At 37.2% G+C, this 19,221-nt stretch overlaps 1 protein-coding gene across 1 annotated transcript; it reads left to right on the top strand.

The window, feature by feature from the left end:
- The first annotated feature begins 1,547 nt into the window (after positions 1–1,547).
- LOC139946075 (dehydrogenase/reductase SDR family member 12-like) lies at positions 1,548–18,456 on the top strand. Its single transcript, XM_071943675.1, has 8 exons — positions 1,548–1,676; positions 3,033–3,166; positions 3,872–3,948; positions 6,926–7,021; positions 15,407–15,550; positions 15,830–15,937; positions 16,392–16,629; positions 16,769–18,456. Exons 1-8 carry the CDS (start codon positions 1,654–1,656, stop codon positions 16,885–16,887), a joined length of 939 nt encoding a protein of 312 aa, XP_071799776.1. The 5' UTR covers positions 1,548–1,653; the 3' UTR covers positions 16,888–18,456.
- The last annotated feature ends 765 nt before the right edge of the window (positions 18,457–19,221 follow it).

The raw sequence follows: 19,221 nt of genomic DNA, 5'->3' as shown, positions 1-19,221 counted from the left end.
GTGTACTTTTTATTTAAAGTTCCATCCAACGCACTTGTTGCTAATTAATCCAGTCATAATTTCACTTAACATATTATATACTGATCATGTTGTCCCTCAATGATGCAGTGTACATTGAAAGTTGAATACAAAAAGATATGTCGTTTGTTTTATAAAACAAATGCTATACAAAGCCATTCTTTTTTCCCTGCTGTGTAATATGAATCTCTTGGCAAATTTGAAAGTGTTTTATTTTTATAAGATTATTATAAATCCTTGTGGTATTCTTCCGCCAAACGGATCCACGCACTTTACTGCATGCAGCCGCTCGCTGACAGTGATTTTATGGTGTCAGAACTTAACGAACAAAATAGTTGAAGAGTAAAACTGTTGTTTTATTTGTCATTCCTTTCTGCCCGACTGTTGGTGGGGGAAACTTTCACGATAGTAAGGGCCTCGCATCTGTACACCACGGAGAACGAGAGAAAATAGATCTCGCGTTCCATAGATCTCCAACTCTTGTATGTTATGCACCAGTCCCCCCTCCATCTTAGACCGATCCATTAAGCTCCGCCCCATTGCGTATTGACCAATCACAACGCAACGAAGGTCCGACAACAGACCTTATCGCAAATACCAATGCGCAAGCGCAGACTGTTGAATGAGGTGCATTGTGGGATAGATATGGATCAAACTTGGATACCAGCTGGACCACAATGCACCTAATTCCAAGCTTTACGCGCGCGCCCCAGTTTTTGCGAAAAGGCATAGATATAGAATTAAATAACTAGATCGGCCGCGCGTACATACGCGCCATTACCTGTGTAGAAAATAAAACTGTTCGCCATGGACGCGGTAAAAATTTCACGTTCGAAAGGCGACGCGCAAAAATGAACACGGGAGATAGGCCTTTGACGCGCTAAATGTCACGTGCTGACGGCAAAAAGTCACGTGCTGACGGCAACGCACAGAAAATGTACACGGGAGATAGGCAATGGCAGCCCCCATGCCAGAACCTGCGTATTTACGCGCGGCCGATCTAGTTATTCTATTCTATATCTATGGCGAAAAGGTCCATAAGGTCTGACATGCGTTCGCGTATGCTTGGTGCGCACGGCAGAGTGTGCAGAAAGGCATGGGAGAGGTGCACGTGTTCTTGCTCACACGTGCGTCGTGGGCGGAGCCTAATGGATCGGTGTAATGGACCGATCCGGCCTGTCAATCAAACTGTGCGCGTTCACCCATTTTGAACAATCACAGCAATGATTGTGGTCGGACAAACTCGGTCCTGCGTGCGCGTATATTTGGCACGCGCGGCAGAATCGTGCAGAATGTCATTGGGAGTGTTCGTACACGTGTCTTGCTCACGTGCGCGGTGGGCGGAGCTTAGTGGAAAGCCGGAACGGTCCATAGAAATCCAACATGCCAGTACTTTCGTACATCCCAGTACTTCGTGCATACCAGCAATAGATTAGGTAATAATGGAATGTTTTTGGAGCTTCTTGTGTTTCGTAGAATTTAAACCCTTATGAGTTTTTGTTTACCGACACTTCCGTAGTACCAGCAAACAAATTTGCATTTATAGACACGGAGCTCCGTTGTAGTTAAAAGAAATTACAACATTTAAACCTACCACATTACTTCGCTGGAGACCGTTTAACACTGGATGTCGTAATGGAAAAACTCGCAGATTTCAAGTAAGTGAAGTCATGCAGGCATAATCTGCTTAATTTGGGGGGGAAATGGTCCCTTGATGGATTACTATCTCCCTTTTAAATGCTGTGGACACTATTGGTAATTACTCAAAAAAAAATTATCATCATGAAAACCTTTCTTGATTACGAGTAATGGGGAGAGGTTGATAGTATAAAACATTGTGAGAAACGGCTCCCTCCGAAGTAACGTAGTTTTCGAGAAAGAAGTAATTTTCCACGAATTTGATTTCGAGACCTCAAGTTTAGAATTTGAGGGCTCGAAATCAAGCATCTGAAAGCACTCAAGTTCGTGTGACAAGGGTGTTTTTTTCTTTCATAGTTATCTCGCAACTCCAACGACCAATTGTGCTCAAATTTTCACAGGTTTATTATTTTGTGCATATGTTGAGATACACCAAGTGAGAAGACTGGTCTTTGACATTTTACCAATAGTGTCCAATCTGTCTTTTAGTAAATTTAATATAAAAGAAATTGTGTTTCCTCTAACAGCTGTTGTGTGAGGTCTCGACGTTTCGAACAAAACTGTGTTTGTCTTCAGGAGAAGATACCGGTATTTTTTTAAATGTTTTGTTTATGGTTCCACTCTGATAATAATTTAAAGGCAACGTATACCTTTTTGCTATACACAATTGAATTAATATGTGAAAAATTGATTTTTAAAAGTAGTCATGTTTTTGAGATACCACCGAAAATCTATTAATTATTATCAACGCAGAAGTAAATAATCGGTAACAGAAATTCACAATCTTGGATTAGCGTACACCCAAATTAGGGGTAAGAAAACTATCATTTTTTAAATATAAAACCACGTAACTTTGGAGTGAATTTTTCTTTTTACAAAATGGTTGATACAATCAAACGCTGCTGTAGGCTTGTCAAAAAGGTTTTCTAATTTCCATTTATTTTAAACGTAAACGCACTGGACATGTTTGGTAATATTTAAAAATCAGTGTTCTTACTTGGTGTCCCAACATGCATACAATTACAAACCTGTGAAATTTGGGGCTCAATTGGTCATCAAGTTGCAAGAAAATAATGAAAGAAAAAAAACGTTCGTTGCAAAATGTTTTGTGCCTTGTGGATAATAAAAGGCTTCAGCAGAAGTCTTCTTACGTGAAAAATTGCCTCTTCCTCAAAAACTATACGCTATATACTCTAAAGGGAACCATGTCACAATGTGTTATGTATCAATAGCTCTCCATGCCTTGCTCGTTATAACCACAAGTAAGTTTTGATGCTAAAACAACTATTTCGACTATAAAATGGCTTTCAGTCCTCAATTGTCTTTGCGTCCCATTTTTATCCCCCTCTTGTTTCTTTTCATTTCTTTCCAAAAAGGCCTGAATTTCTGGCTGCTTCAAAGAACTTTGACGAAAATGACTTGAAAGTTGATTTGTCTGGCAAATCATTTATGTTGACCGGAGCAAACACAGGCATTGGGAAAAGCGTAACTATGGAACTTGCTAAACGAGGTAAGCCCTGGGAAGATGGACAACGTCCATGGAAAGGGAGGATTTTGTTGTACACTTTGTGTAATATACCTCATCATGTAGATTAATTTACCATTCCAACAGCTTTATTATCCAATCTACACCACAGATCTCCCTACCCTCATCACTACAACCCGTTCCCTTCGCTCACAACACCAACATCTCCTTCAAATTCAAAGATTCAACACACAATACTACGGAAACCAGTCATTTATAGCGTCTGCTCCCACTCTCTGGAACAATCTCCCACATCACACTCGTTGAATCACCTCATTTAAAATATACAAAAGTGCCCTGAAGTGACCCACCTTTTCTCTGAACAGCATTAATTCAGTTAATTGTACATCATTTACTAGGTTATATATTTGAGTTATTTGTAAAGCACTTAGAGATACTTTATATTAGGTAATATATAAATCGCATTTATTATTAAAAATATTACCATTGTTATTATTATTCCACATACTGTTATCCATTTCGATCTCATTGAGTGGTGCATGCACCCCCCCCCCCCACTCCTACAATCTAGACTTTTAAAAGAAAAATGTCCATTTCCATCTGTAGCTCCTCTGAGTTTTATTTCATATTAAATAAATCATTTCTCTTGCAGCCTAGCCCCTTACCAAGAGTGTCTTTTAGCTTTGTTTGAAGCGAACATGCAATAAAAAAAAATGCTTGAATTTTCAGGTGGCACAGTCCATATGCTTTGCCAGTATGCGGACGAGGAAACGAGGAAAGAGGTTGTTGAGAAAACTGGGAACGAGGTGAGTGATCCGCAGTCGATTAGTGATTAGTGAAACTTACATTTTTCGAGTTTATAACAGTCACTAGCAAAGATTATAGAGCGCCGTAGGCGCAAGATGCGGAACTCGGGCTGAATTGTGAAATCCCACTGGACGTCATTTCGGCAAGTAACTCTTTTGATACAACAATAGATTAGTGCAGATTACACCGCTGCTTACTCGCTGACAGTTAGTTTTGCGCATGTGCGAAGTTGTTGACGAGCGCTCTCTTGAGTCAAAATCGTAAACAAAACATAGCCTTTCAACCGTTGAAAACGATCTGGGGTCATCGCGATTTTTGACCAATTAAAAGCCAAGATGGAAAACTAAACATGAATATGCAATGAAGTTAGTTGCGATGGTCGGATTTTGAGTCGAATTGATCCTTCAAAATCTACGTAATGTGAATTTTCTTGTTGAGAAATAGACCTCACACGTAAGAAATATATAACAACTAATGTTTTCCACTCAAAATTGAGAGAGCAAACCCTTTGAAAACAATTCCCTGTTTATTTTTGTAACACATGACGACGTTCTGGTGAAGCATTTTTATCAAGAGTAATGTACACAAGCATTGGGCAATTGTCGCTTTTTGTGACGTGTGCAAACTGTAATAAACATTGTGCATTGTATGCGTTTGTTTAGTTTGTATGTGAAACATGTGGGCCGCGTCAGAAAAACGTTGGTTGAATCCCACTGATTTTAATTAATCCAGAGGAATTGCTGCTACATAAACGGAATAATTTGATAGAATAATAATTTTCCTCTACAACAAACATTGTTTTAATATCAGGGAAATTCAATTTTACTCACAAACGCCAACAAAACTCATCGTTAAAGTCATAGAAACATGCACAAAACAGCGATGGGGTCACTGCTGTGAATAATTTATCTAATGTTGGACTCTCTGAAAATCTCGCGCATGCGCAAAACTATTTGGCACTCGATGTAGAGCTCTGAACAGCGGTGATTAGTGCAGACAATGACCATTTCTATCAATGGAAAACAAAACATTCACTTGGTGAAATGGCGCCCATGCGTATTTCACGTTCCAACAATAGATAAAGCTTCAGTTCCTCATCTTGGGCCTTCGGCGCTCTATAATCTTTGGTCACTAGTATACACAGATTGACTGCTTCGAGTGGCATAGTAAAACTAGTCACTCGAGGTGATCCCCGGAGCAGCCTATCTTTCCTCGGCTTCGCCTAGGCTGCTCCGGGGACCACCGAGAGTGACTAGTTTTACTATGCCACGAGACAAAGCAGTCAATATTTGTTTTATAACACCCCTTCCTTTGATTCTATCTGTATACTTTAATACAAATTAATTCACACAACGCCTTTATTCTTCGTTGTTCATGTGATCCACTATCTCCAACGTTGTGTTGCGTACAGAACAGTACTGTTGAACAATTCTTTCGACGTATTTTATGCTGGTTTTAGTGTTCTTTGAATCTGCTGAGTCGGTAACATCTCGTAATTCATCTTCAATAAGTAAAACAAATCGCGGACGGGGCTCATTGTCCTCCATTTTCCTGGCAGAATCGTCAAAAAACTTTACGTACGTCGCGCACAATCAATCGTCAAACAAGAACTTTAAAATCTTACGTTGAAACACCGAGTTTTGACATAATAAGAGGGTACCAGACTACTGCTGTTACGTTCGTTCTCTAAACCGTATTTCAAATGCACATAGTGTTGTTCATACACCGGGTTCGAGGTTGTCAAGCAGCTCGTTTAAGTCAATGGTAGTCAATGTAGTCTGGGTACCAGGGTTTCCATGCACTAGTACATCGGTTGCTATTAGGCTATCGTTCAATAGTCCATTGAGTAGTTACTTTGGTCGGTGAACATGTACAAGAGTAAAAATACACAACACCATGTGACACGCTCTCGGCCAATCAACAGATAGAATCAAAGGAATGGGTGTTGTAATAGCCTCCGTTTTGTGCACAATAAAGAAGTAAATTCACGCAAGCAAATAAGATTTGTTTTAACATAAAAGTTAGTTGTCAGATTTCTTTACTTTCCTGTCAGAAAACAAAACAAAAACATTGGCGTTCAAAATGACATAAAACACTGTTTGATGACTTGCATGCTTTATCAGTTTAACGTATCTTCCTTAAATTTAATTTCAGTTCATCGAAATTTTGGGTTGACAATACTTTTTATTTCTTTGTTGGGGAATGGGGCACCAGGATAAAAACATTAATTTGCCGCTCAAAATAGCATTTCGTGGCAAACTGCAAAGTCGTCTGAGTGAGCATGACTTCCATCACGTGGCTGTTTTATTATTATCCATCAGCATATACAACTTGATGTGTTTTTTAACGCCTATAATAATAATAATAAACATTTATAAAGCGCCAAATCCATTAAAAATGCTCCCAGGCGCTTTACAACAACAAAAAATGTTAACCACAAAAATCCATAAAGTATGATCATAAAACAATAAAGATACGCCTACACGTCAAGGTTACTGTAAAATAAAACTCGCTGTTGTTTTGTTTTAACGCCAAGTGTCATACCAGCACCGGCATAAAAGTGCAGGGTTTTTTTTTTTTTTTTTTTTTTTTTTTTTTTGGGGGGGGGGGGCTGAAAAATAGACTCTAAAGTAAGTTTTCCATCTGGTATTATTATAGAGCGGTGACTAAAAAAACATAGCCAAGGACATATGTAGGCCTAGGGCTGGGAGCTTTCGAAAATGTGGGAGGGGTAGGAAGCCAGACCGCCGAGTACCTTTTGTCATTCAGGTTCTTTAATAGTCTGTACACCACTGCTTAGAACGGGTCATATTATCTGGGTTTTTCTTCTTCAGTAATTCAAACGCTTCAATACTCTGTACGATCTTTTCCCCTCATTTTTCAACTTCTAAATTTGCTAAATTCCGATATTATCATTAATGAAGAAAGTGTGTTTATTTCCCTTTATTGTTTACACATTCTTATTTCCTGTCCCAGAACATACATCTACACGTACTGGAGCTATCCAAGCCCAGAGAGGTCTACGAATTTGCAACAAAGTTCGCGAAGGACTGGAAGGAGCTTCATGTTTTGGTATGGAATTGTCTTAATTTTATCACTTTTGACATGGCGCCGGCTGATCTGCATAAGTTTGCATATTCATTAGATGGGCAAGTCAGGCCTGTTTGAAGAGTTATGAATATGCATGGCGTGACGTCGCGTGTACTAGGTCGTGACGTTGCAAGTAGCTTCACATGGTACACATTATTGATTGGCTGAGCGTCGCAAGTTACCCGACGTCATCTTTATGCATATCCATGAGGCGCCCGACATCTCACGATTACCAGGCAGCGGGTCATAAACAAGATGGCATTCCCCACAGTAAACGACAAACTTGAATGTAATTGATTTAAAATCACCTGGAAGTGGTATTTTTTAAAAATAAAGCTTTTGTCACTAAAATATGTGTTTTTATGAGAGGAATGTGAATAAAAAATTTACTAAGGTTTAAAAATATTAGTTTTGATTGTATTTACAAATTTACGAGTAGGCCCCGACCCGAGAGGGCGCTGTTCGTTACGTAATTCAAGGCGCGATATTTGAAGAGAAAATTTGTAGTCAGGCCCCGTACATTACGTCTGGGAACATGGCACATCAAAACAAATTTAGACACGAGTTTACACACATACGTACATTGAAACTTGAACATGTTGAACGCCTAGTGGTTTTTACAAAAGCTATTGCTGCTATTTTTATTTAACTATGCGACTTTTTAGTGACCAAATGGGTTGTAAGATGTGGGTCTGCCTACGTATTATTATAGAAATACGGCCACGGAGCAGACTGCACGCACGCACTATGGCTGCTGTATAATGTGCGGACGGTCACATAGGACCTGCACGCACGGTGAATCGCATGCGGTACCAACAAAAAATCGTGTCACTTGGCAAAAGCTAAAAACATACCCGCAAAGTTCAAACTTACCCACATTTTTTCACGTTTAGCAAATGCTCCTCTGGGTTCGTCACGTCTTTCAGATACCTTCTTCGACTTCCCACCAGCTGGAAAAATTGTTGGGACGGCGTCGTGTTTAAGAATGGCTCTTCTCGTCATGTCAAATGAGTGGTGTATCCCGGATTCGAAGCACGACGGCTCGAAGTGTTCGCTGCAAAGCGCTGAAAAAGACGTCGGACCGGACCACTTTGCTCTAGTTAATCTGACTTTCGTAGCCCACAACCGCTTATACTTGGGATCTGCAGGAAATAGATGCAGACTGACCCCATCTTTAGTTGTTTTGCTGCATCCAGCAGCAATACACCTGGTCGGCATTGCCGGAAAAATGCCAGAAAAAAACCTTTTTCGCAGCGTAAAAACTCACGTCTTAGAATTACATGTACTTTTGCACGTGTGTTTATCTACGCATCGTGGGGGGTCTATGTTTGATCGAGGCAAAGTCTTCCTTTTCCTACGTCACAAAAGGGGTAGGCGGAGTCAACCCCCAAGCACTTTTTTTTCAACATATAAATCGTGACAAATAATTACTAAAAAAATTGTTTTATTGTTAATAAACATATACTCTTATGTTTAAAAGAAAAAAAAATTCCTATTTCCAGGTGCCTTTAAACGTATTTTGTTTTACCATAGAGTGGTCCTTTCTCTATGGTTTACCATGTTCAAATCAGTAGGATTTGAAACTTTGCATGGTGGAAATACGATATAGAAAGGTTTGCGGTATTACCATGTTATGACTATCTTTTAATAATAATAATAATAATAATAATAATAATAATAATAATAATAATAATAATAATAATAATAATAATAATAATAATAATAATAATAATAATAATAGTAATAGTAATAGTAATAGTAATAGTAATAGTAATAGTAATAGTAATAGTAATAGTAATAGTAATAGTAATAGTAATAGTAATAGTAATAGTAATAGTAATAGTAATAGTAATAGTAATAGTAATAGTAATAGTAATAGTATTAGTAATAGTAATAGTAATAGTAATAGTAATAGTAATAGTAATAGTAATAGTAATAGTAATAGTAATAGTAATAGTAATAGTAATAGTAATAGTAATAGTAATAGTAATAGTAATAGTAATAGTAATAGTAATAGTAATAGTAATAGTAATAGTAATAGTAATAGTAATAGTAATAGTAATAGTAATAGTAATAGTAATAGTAATAGTAATAGTAATAGTAATAGTAATAGTAATAGTAATAGTAATAGTAATAGTAATAGTAATAGTAATAGTAATAGTAATAGTAATAGTAATAGTAATAGTAATAGTAATAGTAATAGTAATAGTAATAGTAATAGTAATAGTAATAGTAATAGTAATAGTAATAGTAATAGTAATAGTAATAGTAATAGTAATAGTAATAGTAATAGTAATAGTAATAGTAATAGTAATAGTAATAGTAATAGTAATAGTAATAGTAATAGTAATAGTAATAGTAATAGTAATAGTAATAGTAATAGTAATAGTAATAGTAATAGTAATAGTAATAGTAATAGTAATAGTAATAGTAATAGTAATAGTAATAGTAATAGTAATAGTAATAGTAATAGTAATAGTAATAGTAATAGTAATAGTAATAGTAATAGTAATAGTAATAGTAATAGTAATAGTAATAGTAATAGTAATAGTAATAGTAATAGTAATAGTAATAGTAATAGTAATAGTAATAGTAATAGTAATAGTAATAGTAATAGTAATAGTAATAGTAATAGTAATAGTAATAGTAATAGTAATAGTAATAGTAATAGTAATAGTAATAGTAATAGTAATAGTAATAGTAATAGTAATAGTAATAGTAATAGTAATAGTAATAGTAATAGTAATAGTAATAGTAATAGTAATAGTAATAGTAATAGTAATAGTAATAGTAATAGTAATAGTAATAGTAATAGTAATAGTAATAGTAATAGTAATAGTAATAGTAATAGTAATAGTAATAGTAATAGTAATAGTAATAGTAATAGTAATAGTAATAGTAATAGTAATAGTAATAGTAATAGTAATAGTAATAGTAATAGTAATAGTAATAGTAATAGTAATAGTAATAGTAATAGTAATAGTAATAGTAATAGTAATAGTAATAGTAATAGTAATAGTAATAGTAATAGTAATAGTAATAGTAATAGTAATAGTAATAGTAATAGTAATAGTAATAGTAATAGTAATAGTAATAGTAATAATAATAATAATAATAATAATAACACAAAATGATCAGAGGCGCAGACCACTTGTTAAAAAGCACAGAATGGAAGAAAAAGACAAAGAAAAAAGACTGGTCACCAGGCCAGTGCCCAAACAAAAGTATGGGGATACGTCTGTCCCGCCAACAGAGAACTAATTAGTTACTTATTACATAGGCCTATCTCTGCTGGCATCGGTAATGTTTTGACCTTTTCAGGAGACAGACGCCTCTAACCCTAGCTATGCTAAAATTCTAAACTAACTGGCAAGGTGACCATAGAAGAAGACATAAAAAGCTAAAAAGCGGTATTTAAAAGAGATGAGTTTCTGTTCGCGCATTCAGCTTAGGGGCTGCCACAGAAAAAGCCCTATCACCAAATGTAGTCAACATTTTACCAGAAGGATAATCCAAGAAAATACCATTATTCCCTGACTTAAGTTTATAAAAAGATACTTTGCGGATGGAAACAAGATCCTGTATATACTTTTGGAGAAAGACCATGAATAGCTTTAAATGTCAACAACAGGATTTTAAAATGAATCCTGTGCGAAACAGGCAGCCAATGTAATTGACGAAGTACAGGTGTGATGTGATCAAATCGATGTGTGTTCGAAACAATTCTGGCAGCTACGTTTTGAACCCTTTGTAGTTTAGCTATCTGTGACTTTGGCAGACCATACAAAAGGCTATTACAATAATCAAGACGACTGGTCACAAATGCATGAATGAGTTTTAAAAGAGAGTCTTGTGTAAGGAACTGACTAATGCGTTTGATGTTTTGAAGATGAAAAAAGGCTGCAGAGCAAGATTTATTGATGTAGGTGTTCATTGTAAGTTCAGAATCGAACCAAGACCCCAAGTAACGAACACATGTAGGAAAAACAGTAGCTTCACCTATCATTATATTGGAAATTAATATTAATTTACTTCAATTGCTGCTTTGATCCGATGATCAAAAATTCACTTTTAGCATCCGATGATCAAAAATTCACTTTTAGCATCATTAATTAAAAGGCGGTCATGTATCATCCATTGCCTGATGTCCCTAATGCAATCTTCGATTAAAGTCACAGCAGCTTGACAAGATTCATTGTCGTCGGGTCTAAAAGATAGATACAGCTGAGTGTCATCGGCATAGCAATGGACATCAGGCAAATGATGCTCAACGATGTCAAACAATTTAGAGGCATAGACAATAAATAAAAATGGTCCTAAGCAGGATCCCTGAGGAACACCACAGTTGATGTTAAACTTCTCTGATAAGGTACCTTGAATGGATACACGCTGACTTCTATCTGACAAATAGGACGAAAACCAATCAAGGGCCTTGCCAGTGACTCCACATTTAGACTGAAGACGTTTCAGCAAAATTACATGATCAACAGTATCGAACGCTGCTGCACTAAGGTCTAAAAGGACAAGCAGAATAACATGTTGGGAATTCATCCTCATCAGTAAATCATTTTTTAACCTTAATAAGAGCCGTTTCTGTACTATGATGCTTCCGGTAAGATGATTGGAGAACCGGAAACATGGAGTGTTTTGACAAATGACTATAAAGTTGGTCACAAACAGCTCTCTCAGTTAATTTAGAAATAAATTGCAAGTTACTGATTGGACGGTAGTTTTCTAATTTCATGTCAAGATTGGGTTTCTTTAATAAAGGACATATTAAAGCTTCTTTCCAGTCAGTAGGAAATGTTCCAGAAACTAATGATGAGTTTATAATGTTGGTAATTACTGGAAGCAAAACATCAAGGCACTCACCCACAAGGTTAGTAGGCATGGGATCCAGAGCGCATGATCCCTTAGAAGAATTGACAACAAGCTGTTTTACCTGTGACTCGATTAAGGGTATGAAACTATCAAACAGGATATTACTGGACATTGTTTCAGGTGTAAAATATAACGGCCTGTCCACAGAGGTTGAAACTTCCAAGTCATCAAGTTTAGCATGAATATTAGATATTTCCTTTACAAAAAAGCTACCCATATCATTGGCAAGAGACAGTTTATCTTAAAAAGGTGGATAGAGGACGTCAACACTATGCCCAAGCAGCTTTTTAGATGATCTAAACAATTTCCTCTGGTCGGAACTATTACTTTCGATAAAGTCTTTGTAAAAACTGCAGCGAGCTTTATTAAGAAGAAAGGTAACCCTATTTCTAATAAGCTTATATTCTGAAAGATCAGAGACCATGTTCGTCGCCACTTCTTTTCTGCACGTCTCCTCATCCTCAAGGCAGAGTTGATGTCTTGACTAAACCAAGGAAGACGGGGCCTAGCGGTGACCAACTTGGACTTTAATGGGGCATGTGTATTAAAGGCACCAGCTAGCGTAGTATTATAACACTTGGTAAGCTCCTCAAGACCTTGAGGAGTGTCTCTGCACAGCCTAGAAGAGACTAAGTCACCTTTCAAGCAATTAACGTCAAAGGATTTAATATCCCTATAAACAATCTGTTTAGCTGGAAAAGCAGACTTGTTTTGTTGAAAATTGCAAATAACAGAAAAATGATCAGAATCGAGGTTGTGAGGTGTCGGGGGCTGTTTAGAACCATGTCTGATTTCCTGGTAATAACAAGATCAAGTTTGTACCATGTCAGATTTCTTGGTAATAACAAGATCAAGTTTGTGACCCATCTCATGAGTAGGTTTGTTAACATGTTGCTGGAGACCCATGGATTCAAGAAGTGACAAAAAAACGTATAGTGTTTGGATCATCAGAGATGTCAACATGAATGTTAAAATCCCCAGTTATTAAAACTGGTTCAGAAGATAAAACAATGGATTCTAAATAATCAGCAAAATCATTGATAAACTGATTAACTGTACAAGGTTGGCTAGCATAGTAAGGAGGCCGATAAATAATTACAAGTCGTAATTTAGACGAATTAATCCCTACAGACCATTCTGAAAACTCAAATGAGTCTAGTTCATCTTCAGCAATTTTCTTGACATTCAAATGGTCACGAAACAACAAAGCAGTGCCTCCCCCACACGTTTTTTCCAGGGATGATCAAGCAATCTAAAACCAGGTGGGGTTGCTTCAACCTTGTGTGCAACATCAATATCTGTAAACCAAGTCTCGGTAAGGGCAAACAAATCAGCCTTACTATTAATAGCATAAGAAACAAAACTAGCAGCTTTATTTTTAAGAGATCTGGTATTTAAGCAACAGAGTTTAAAAAGATCATCAGAGGGATCGGCAGGATTTACAACAATGTGTTTAAGGACAGGAGTGCGGTTTTCCAAAGCTCTCTCATTATGAACATAATCAAGCCGGTGACCAATTTGAACAGGAATTTTACACTTATAGTTACGATGACCCGCTCTATTACCCCTGAACCGAATAATTCCATTCGCTTTTAGAATAGAAAGCAATCCAGGCTGAATGGAGTGACAAGAAGTCTTACGGATATTAAAAAGCTGACCACGGGAATACATTATAGTAGAATTACTAGACATTCTATAGAATGAGAACTATCTGAATGTATAAAATGCAACTCGTCATTACTAGTGGATCCAATACGAGGGCCTGGGTTAACAGCAATATCCATAAATATTGTTATGTCATGTGGAGGGTCATGACCAGGAACAACAAGAGTAGTTTGGCCATGTTTGGACCATTTTACTAATGGAACTTTAGAGAAATTAAACCCAGTACGGCACAGCTGTAATGTTACCCCATAACAGGGTGAAAATGAAACAACAAAATTAGTCAGACACATGTATTGGTCTGGAGACACAAAATACTCATTTCTGACAGTCACAGCATCAGAAAAGGTTTGAACCCGTGACTTATGTATGACAAAAATCAGATGCAAAAACACCAAGAGACGAGAACGGGCACTAAAGGCAACAACCATGATGAGCACACGTTAATAGTGAACTCGACCGGAGATAAAAAACACATCAAAAACATCAAAATAACAAGAAATACAAATCGGAAAAAGCACCAAAATATATCATACAAAAGCACATAAAGCTTACCAAACTCAAGAAGACGATCAGAACATACTGATCGAAACGCCGAGTTGAAACCAACGGTTCTTTTCAGAACCACCCCAACTCATTAGAGATAGTCATTACATGGTGTTACCGCAAACCTTTCTATATCATGTTCAAATCACCACATTTGGACAAAGTCATCATTTTGGTGAGCCCTGTCATGTTAATGTAAGGAATAAAATGAAGTCGTAGTAGGCATATGTGATTTGTATAAAGTGGGAGAAATTTGCAGTCAAAGTAGTTTACGACTTGATTGTACTTTACAAACATAGCGTTTTAGACATGCATAGATGGTGGGCTTTAACGGCCGTTTGTCCATTGGGTTGAGTAACGTACGTAGAAGAACCCAGTGCACTAATCGAAAAGAGAATTCGCCCCGGTGTTCCAAGTTTTATTGGCCGCATATTGCGCCACAGCTAGCACCTTGTAAACCATTACAAGGTGCTGTGTAAAAAAAGAGAAGGTCTCAAACGCAGTCCCACATATACTTTGCAGGAAACTACTGAATGTTGAAGCACCTTCAGCATAATTAAGTGACTATTCAACTATTTTGTTAGTTTAAAGGTGCCTGTCATGAAAAAGCCCTGTTTACATGTGAGGTTGCACTCTGAGGTTGCATGTGAGGGCACGTGCGTGCAGCATTACTATGGGTGAAAGTTCACAATTCCATGTACATGGCCTGTTTGATCATGACGACACAGGCCCCTTAAAGGGGTTTGGATACTTTTTGTATGACACAAAACGAAATGTCCACTGTCTCACCTTAACTCACACGGTCTGAAGATAATGATGGTAGAAATCTTCCCTTAAAATCTGGATTGCTGAGGTGCTGTTGTTTTGATAAATTAGTAAAACAATGTCACGGAAATAATGTTCGTCTCATGAGAGAGCATTACAAAGTATTTACCAGTTCTGGTATCTAAATATCAATACGGGTTGATACAGTGTACCTGCTGAAATGATTTTCGTCGCATGGGTCGAAATTATTTTCGTGACATTGTTTTACTAATTTCTCAAAAACTACACCACATCACAGCAAGTAATATTTTAAGGGAAGCTTTCTACCATCATTATCTTTGAACCAAAGGTCAATTCAAATAATATGTGGAAATTGTGGGTTTTTTTCTACAAAGAGTAACAAAACTCTAACAAAATGTGTAATTATTACTAAAACCCTACAAAGAAGTGATTCTGTGTTTTTCTATAGGCAATGCCATTTTATTGTTTTTGTTTAATTATCGTGTTATTAAGGTGAACAATGCTGCAGATATAATATATACAAGAGAGATTACGGACTTCGGTTTTGAACAAAACTTTGCAATAAATACCATGGGGCCGTACCTCCTTACGAAGACTCTGCTACCGACCATCAACAAGACGCCTGGATCACGAGTGGTGAGTACTCGACGTAAAATATTACGCCTGAATAACGTTTGACGTAACACTTTGAGGCTCGAACAAATACACATGGACAAGTACAAGCTAAATAATCAACCAGTTACGTTTCAACGAACGGCCTTTGCCCATCAGTTTTTAAGATTTCTTTAAACACATGTGTCATTTTTACAAGGGAATGACAAGTTTGTAAAACAAAAATAAAATCCTTGGAAAAAATAACAGATTCTTATTTGGTGTTATAGGTAAAAATAAAAGTACTGTTCACATTTTTGACAGGTCATGGTTTCTACATGCGGTGTCTACCCAGAAAAACTAAATCTCTCCGATCTTAACAACGAACACATGGAACCATTCGATGGACACGATTGCTATACACGTAGCAAGGTATACAGTTTCATTCTCATGTATTTGTTTACCTATTTATACCGGGGACAACCGTTTATTTCTTTAGGACATGTAAAACGATTCTATAATATTTGGAATACAGTTACAGTTGTCACAGAGTATAGAATAATTATTCACTTTCGAAGAAGTTCCATTGACAACTGACTGATATTTCTTGCCAAATAAAATCTTGTTTTTTTTCCTTCATTTTTGTCCCTTGACACAATAATTACGTTTGTCGGTCATTTCATTTTTAGTGTGAAAGTTTTTGCAAGAATAAGATTTACGATTCAATACAACCCCAATCTATAGACCCCTACATTGACCGCCGTCTTTCACGAAACGTGCACACGTGCAGCCATCATTGGCTGAGAGTCGTGCGTAGCGCGCACACGAGTGCACTTTTCCAAAATGGCGGTTAATGACGTAATGTACATTTCATCCATACATGCAGCGTCAACAACTGATCATGACTGAAATGTGGGCCAAGGAGTATCCGAACGTGCACTTCTCGGCAATGCGTCCTGGGATTACGGACACGCCATTGTTGTACAAATTCCTGGGGCTTCGAGTGACTGAGAGGGACCGTGGAAAGGGCAAACTGCGCGCACCGGAACAGGGTGCGGATACCGTCGTGTGGCTGTGTGTTGCAGAGAAGGTCGCTCAACGACCAAGTGCGCAGTTTTATTTGGGTGCGTATCTATATATTACCGCCCCCCCCCCCCCATCCAAATTCCATTCCATACCCATACCTTCACCTTATAAAATTTTCGAATTTTGAATAGACACCCTGTTTTTCTTAATGTCTTTACTTTTCTCATATTATTACAGATCGTTCGGTCATTTCTATGCATAAACCTGAACTGGACACGGACTCCCCATTGGAAGAGAAGCAACAACTCATGCGCACTCTGGAAAAACTGGCTGATGACGTCAGAAGAGATGCATAGGTCAAAGGTCATTGATGCAAAATGTCGGCTTTGTTTCTGACACTTATTGATCTTTCTGCCTCCTTTGGCACTATTGATTATGACGTCCTTCTTGTATCTGTGTCAAAGTATCTACTCTAAGATGGGGCACAATCATAGTTTTTAAGTTTTAGTGATACAACGGTACAACAATTTGAGGTCGTGTAAAGATTATATTTTGATTCTGTGTCTGTTTGACTCTTTTCTGTTTCGTTTTGGCTGACTAGAGTCCGGGTCAAACTGACCCAGAAGTGGTCAGGCTCCACGTGATTGTACAACTTGTTTAAAGGCACTGGACACTATTGGTAATTACTCAAAATAAGTTTTACCATTAAAACTACGAGAGGTGTTGATAGTATAAAACATTTTGAGAAATGGCTCCCTCTGAAGTAACGTAGTTTTTGAGAAAGAAGTCATAAATAGTTCTAACTAAAATAATTGAATTGAATTCGAGACCACAGCTGAGGCCTCGATTTCAAGCATCTGAAAGCACACAACTTAAAGACAGTGGACACTATTGGTAACTGTCAAAGACCAGTCATCTCACTTGCTGTATCTCAACATATGCATAAAATAACAAACCTGTGAAAATTTGAGCTCAATCGGTCATCAAAGTTGCAAGATAATAATGAAAGAAAAAACACCTTTGTCACACGAAGTTGTGTGCTTCCTGATGCTTGATTTCGAGGCCTCAAGTTCTAAATATGAGGTCTCAAAATCAAATTCGTGGAAAATTACTTGTTTCTTGAAAACTACATTTCTTCAGAGGGAGCCGTTTCTCACAACGTCTGATACTATCAACCTCTCCCCATTACTCGTTACTAAGTAAGGTTTTATGCAAAACAATGATTGGAGTTATTACCAATAGTGCCCACTGCCTTTAAGTGACAAGGGTGTTTTTTCTTCCAATGTTGAGCTCAACTTTTCACATTTTATGCATATGTTGAGATACAGCAAGTGAGAAGACTGGTTTTTCACATTTACCAAAGGTGTGCAGTGCCTTTAAACAAGACTCATGTTAAAGAACAAAGTAATTATTAATTTAGTACACAGTTATATGGTTCTAAAAGCTGTGCATTTACAGAAGAAGAGGTTGGTCTTTGTCATGCGGTGAATTTTATACTTTGAGGTCAGATTAAAGATGGAGATTAAATTTTATATAAAAAAATCTTATACTGTTCGTACATTTACTTGGTTATTCGGTCGTCACCATCCGAATAAAATAGAACTTAGATTAAAAAGTAGTGTTCACAAAAGTTTTGTTTTAGTTTACTCTTGGTGAAAGTTTATTGCTGACAAATTATCGGAAAGTCAAATTATCAATCAGTGGAGTTCAGAGATTTCAAAAAACGGATCTTCACGATGTATGCGTAGACTTGGAAAATGACCATTTCGTGTATAATATTGTAGTTGTAGAATACCACATGTAGGTTGTCTGACACTTCGTACTCGTTGCAACTTCGTACTCTTAGCACCTTCGGGACACTTCGCATCGTAACAAAAACTCGTCACTTCGTCTAAGGGAATTGTCCAAATAGTAGGGTCATATCTTTGGATTCCGTGACCATTTTTTGCTACCTTTTTTTCTCGATGGATTTGACTTCAGGAACCATTTAAAAGGAAAATTAGCTCCTATGAACCTCTGAAATGTGATAGGAACTTTTTTTATTGCGCAATATTCAAAATGGCCGTCGACGCCATCTTGAAAAACATAAATTGTAATAGCTCTGGCACCAGATGACCTAGATGGACAAAGGAGATGTCCTTTTCCACTATATCTGACATGACAAATACACTGGAGTGGTAATTGTAAGGTTTGGGGGCCATCTTGACCTCTAAATCCAAAATTGCCGCCGGACGCCATCTTGAAAAAACATAAATTGTAATAGCTCTGGCACCAGATGACCTAGACGGACAAAGGAGATGTCCTTTTCCACTATATCTGGCATGACAAATACACTGGAGTGGTTATTGTAAGGTTTGGGGACCATCTTGACCTCTAAATCCAATATGGCCACCGGAAGCCATCTTGAAAAACATAACTTTCATTAGCTCTGGCACAAAGATGACCTATATAGACGGACAAAGGAGATATCCTTTTCCACTATATCTGGCATGGGCCATGGCAAATACACTGAAGTGGTTATTGTAAGGTTTGGGGACCATCTTGACCTCGAAATCCAATATGGCCGCCGACGCCATCTTGAAAAACATAACTTTCATTAGCTCTGGCACGAGATGACCTAGAAGGACAAAGGAGATATCCTTTTCCACTAGATCTGGCATGGCAAATACACTGGAGTGTTAATTGTAAGG

The sequence above is a fragment of the Asterias amurensis genome, chromosome 13 (genome assembly GCF_032118995.1).
Source record: "Asterias amurensis chromosome 13, ASM3211899v1".
Classification (NCBI taxonomy): Eukaryota; Metazoa; Echinodermata; class Asteroidea; order Forcipulatida; family Asteriidae; genus Asterias; species Asterias amurensis.
The sequence above is the reverse complement of the archived record's forward strand: the minus strand, read 5'-3'. Positions and strand labels throughout refer to the sequence as shown.

What these genes read in the sequence shown, in the direction of transcription:
- LOC139946075 (XM_071943675.1), top strand. Translation starts at nt 1,654, where the DNA reads ATGGAAAAACTCGCAGATTTCAA. An exon ending in GAAAAACTCGCAGATTTCAA is followed by an intron (nt 1,677 to 3,032) that starts GTAAGTGAAGTC and finishes CTTTCCAAAAAG; the next exon opens with GCCTGAATTTCTGGCTGCTT. An exon ending in GGAAGGAGCTTCATGTTTTG is followed by an intron (nt 7,022 to 15,406) that starts GTATGGAATTGT and finishes CGTGTTATTAAG; the next exon opens with GTGAACAATGCTGCAGATAT.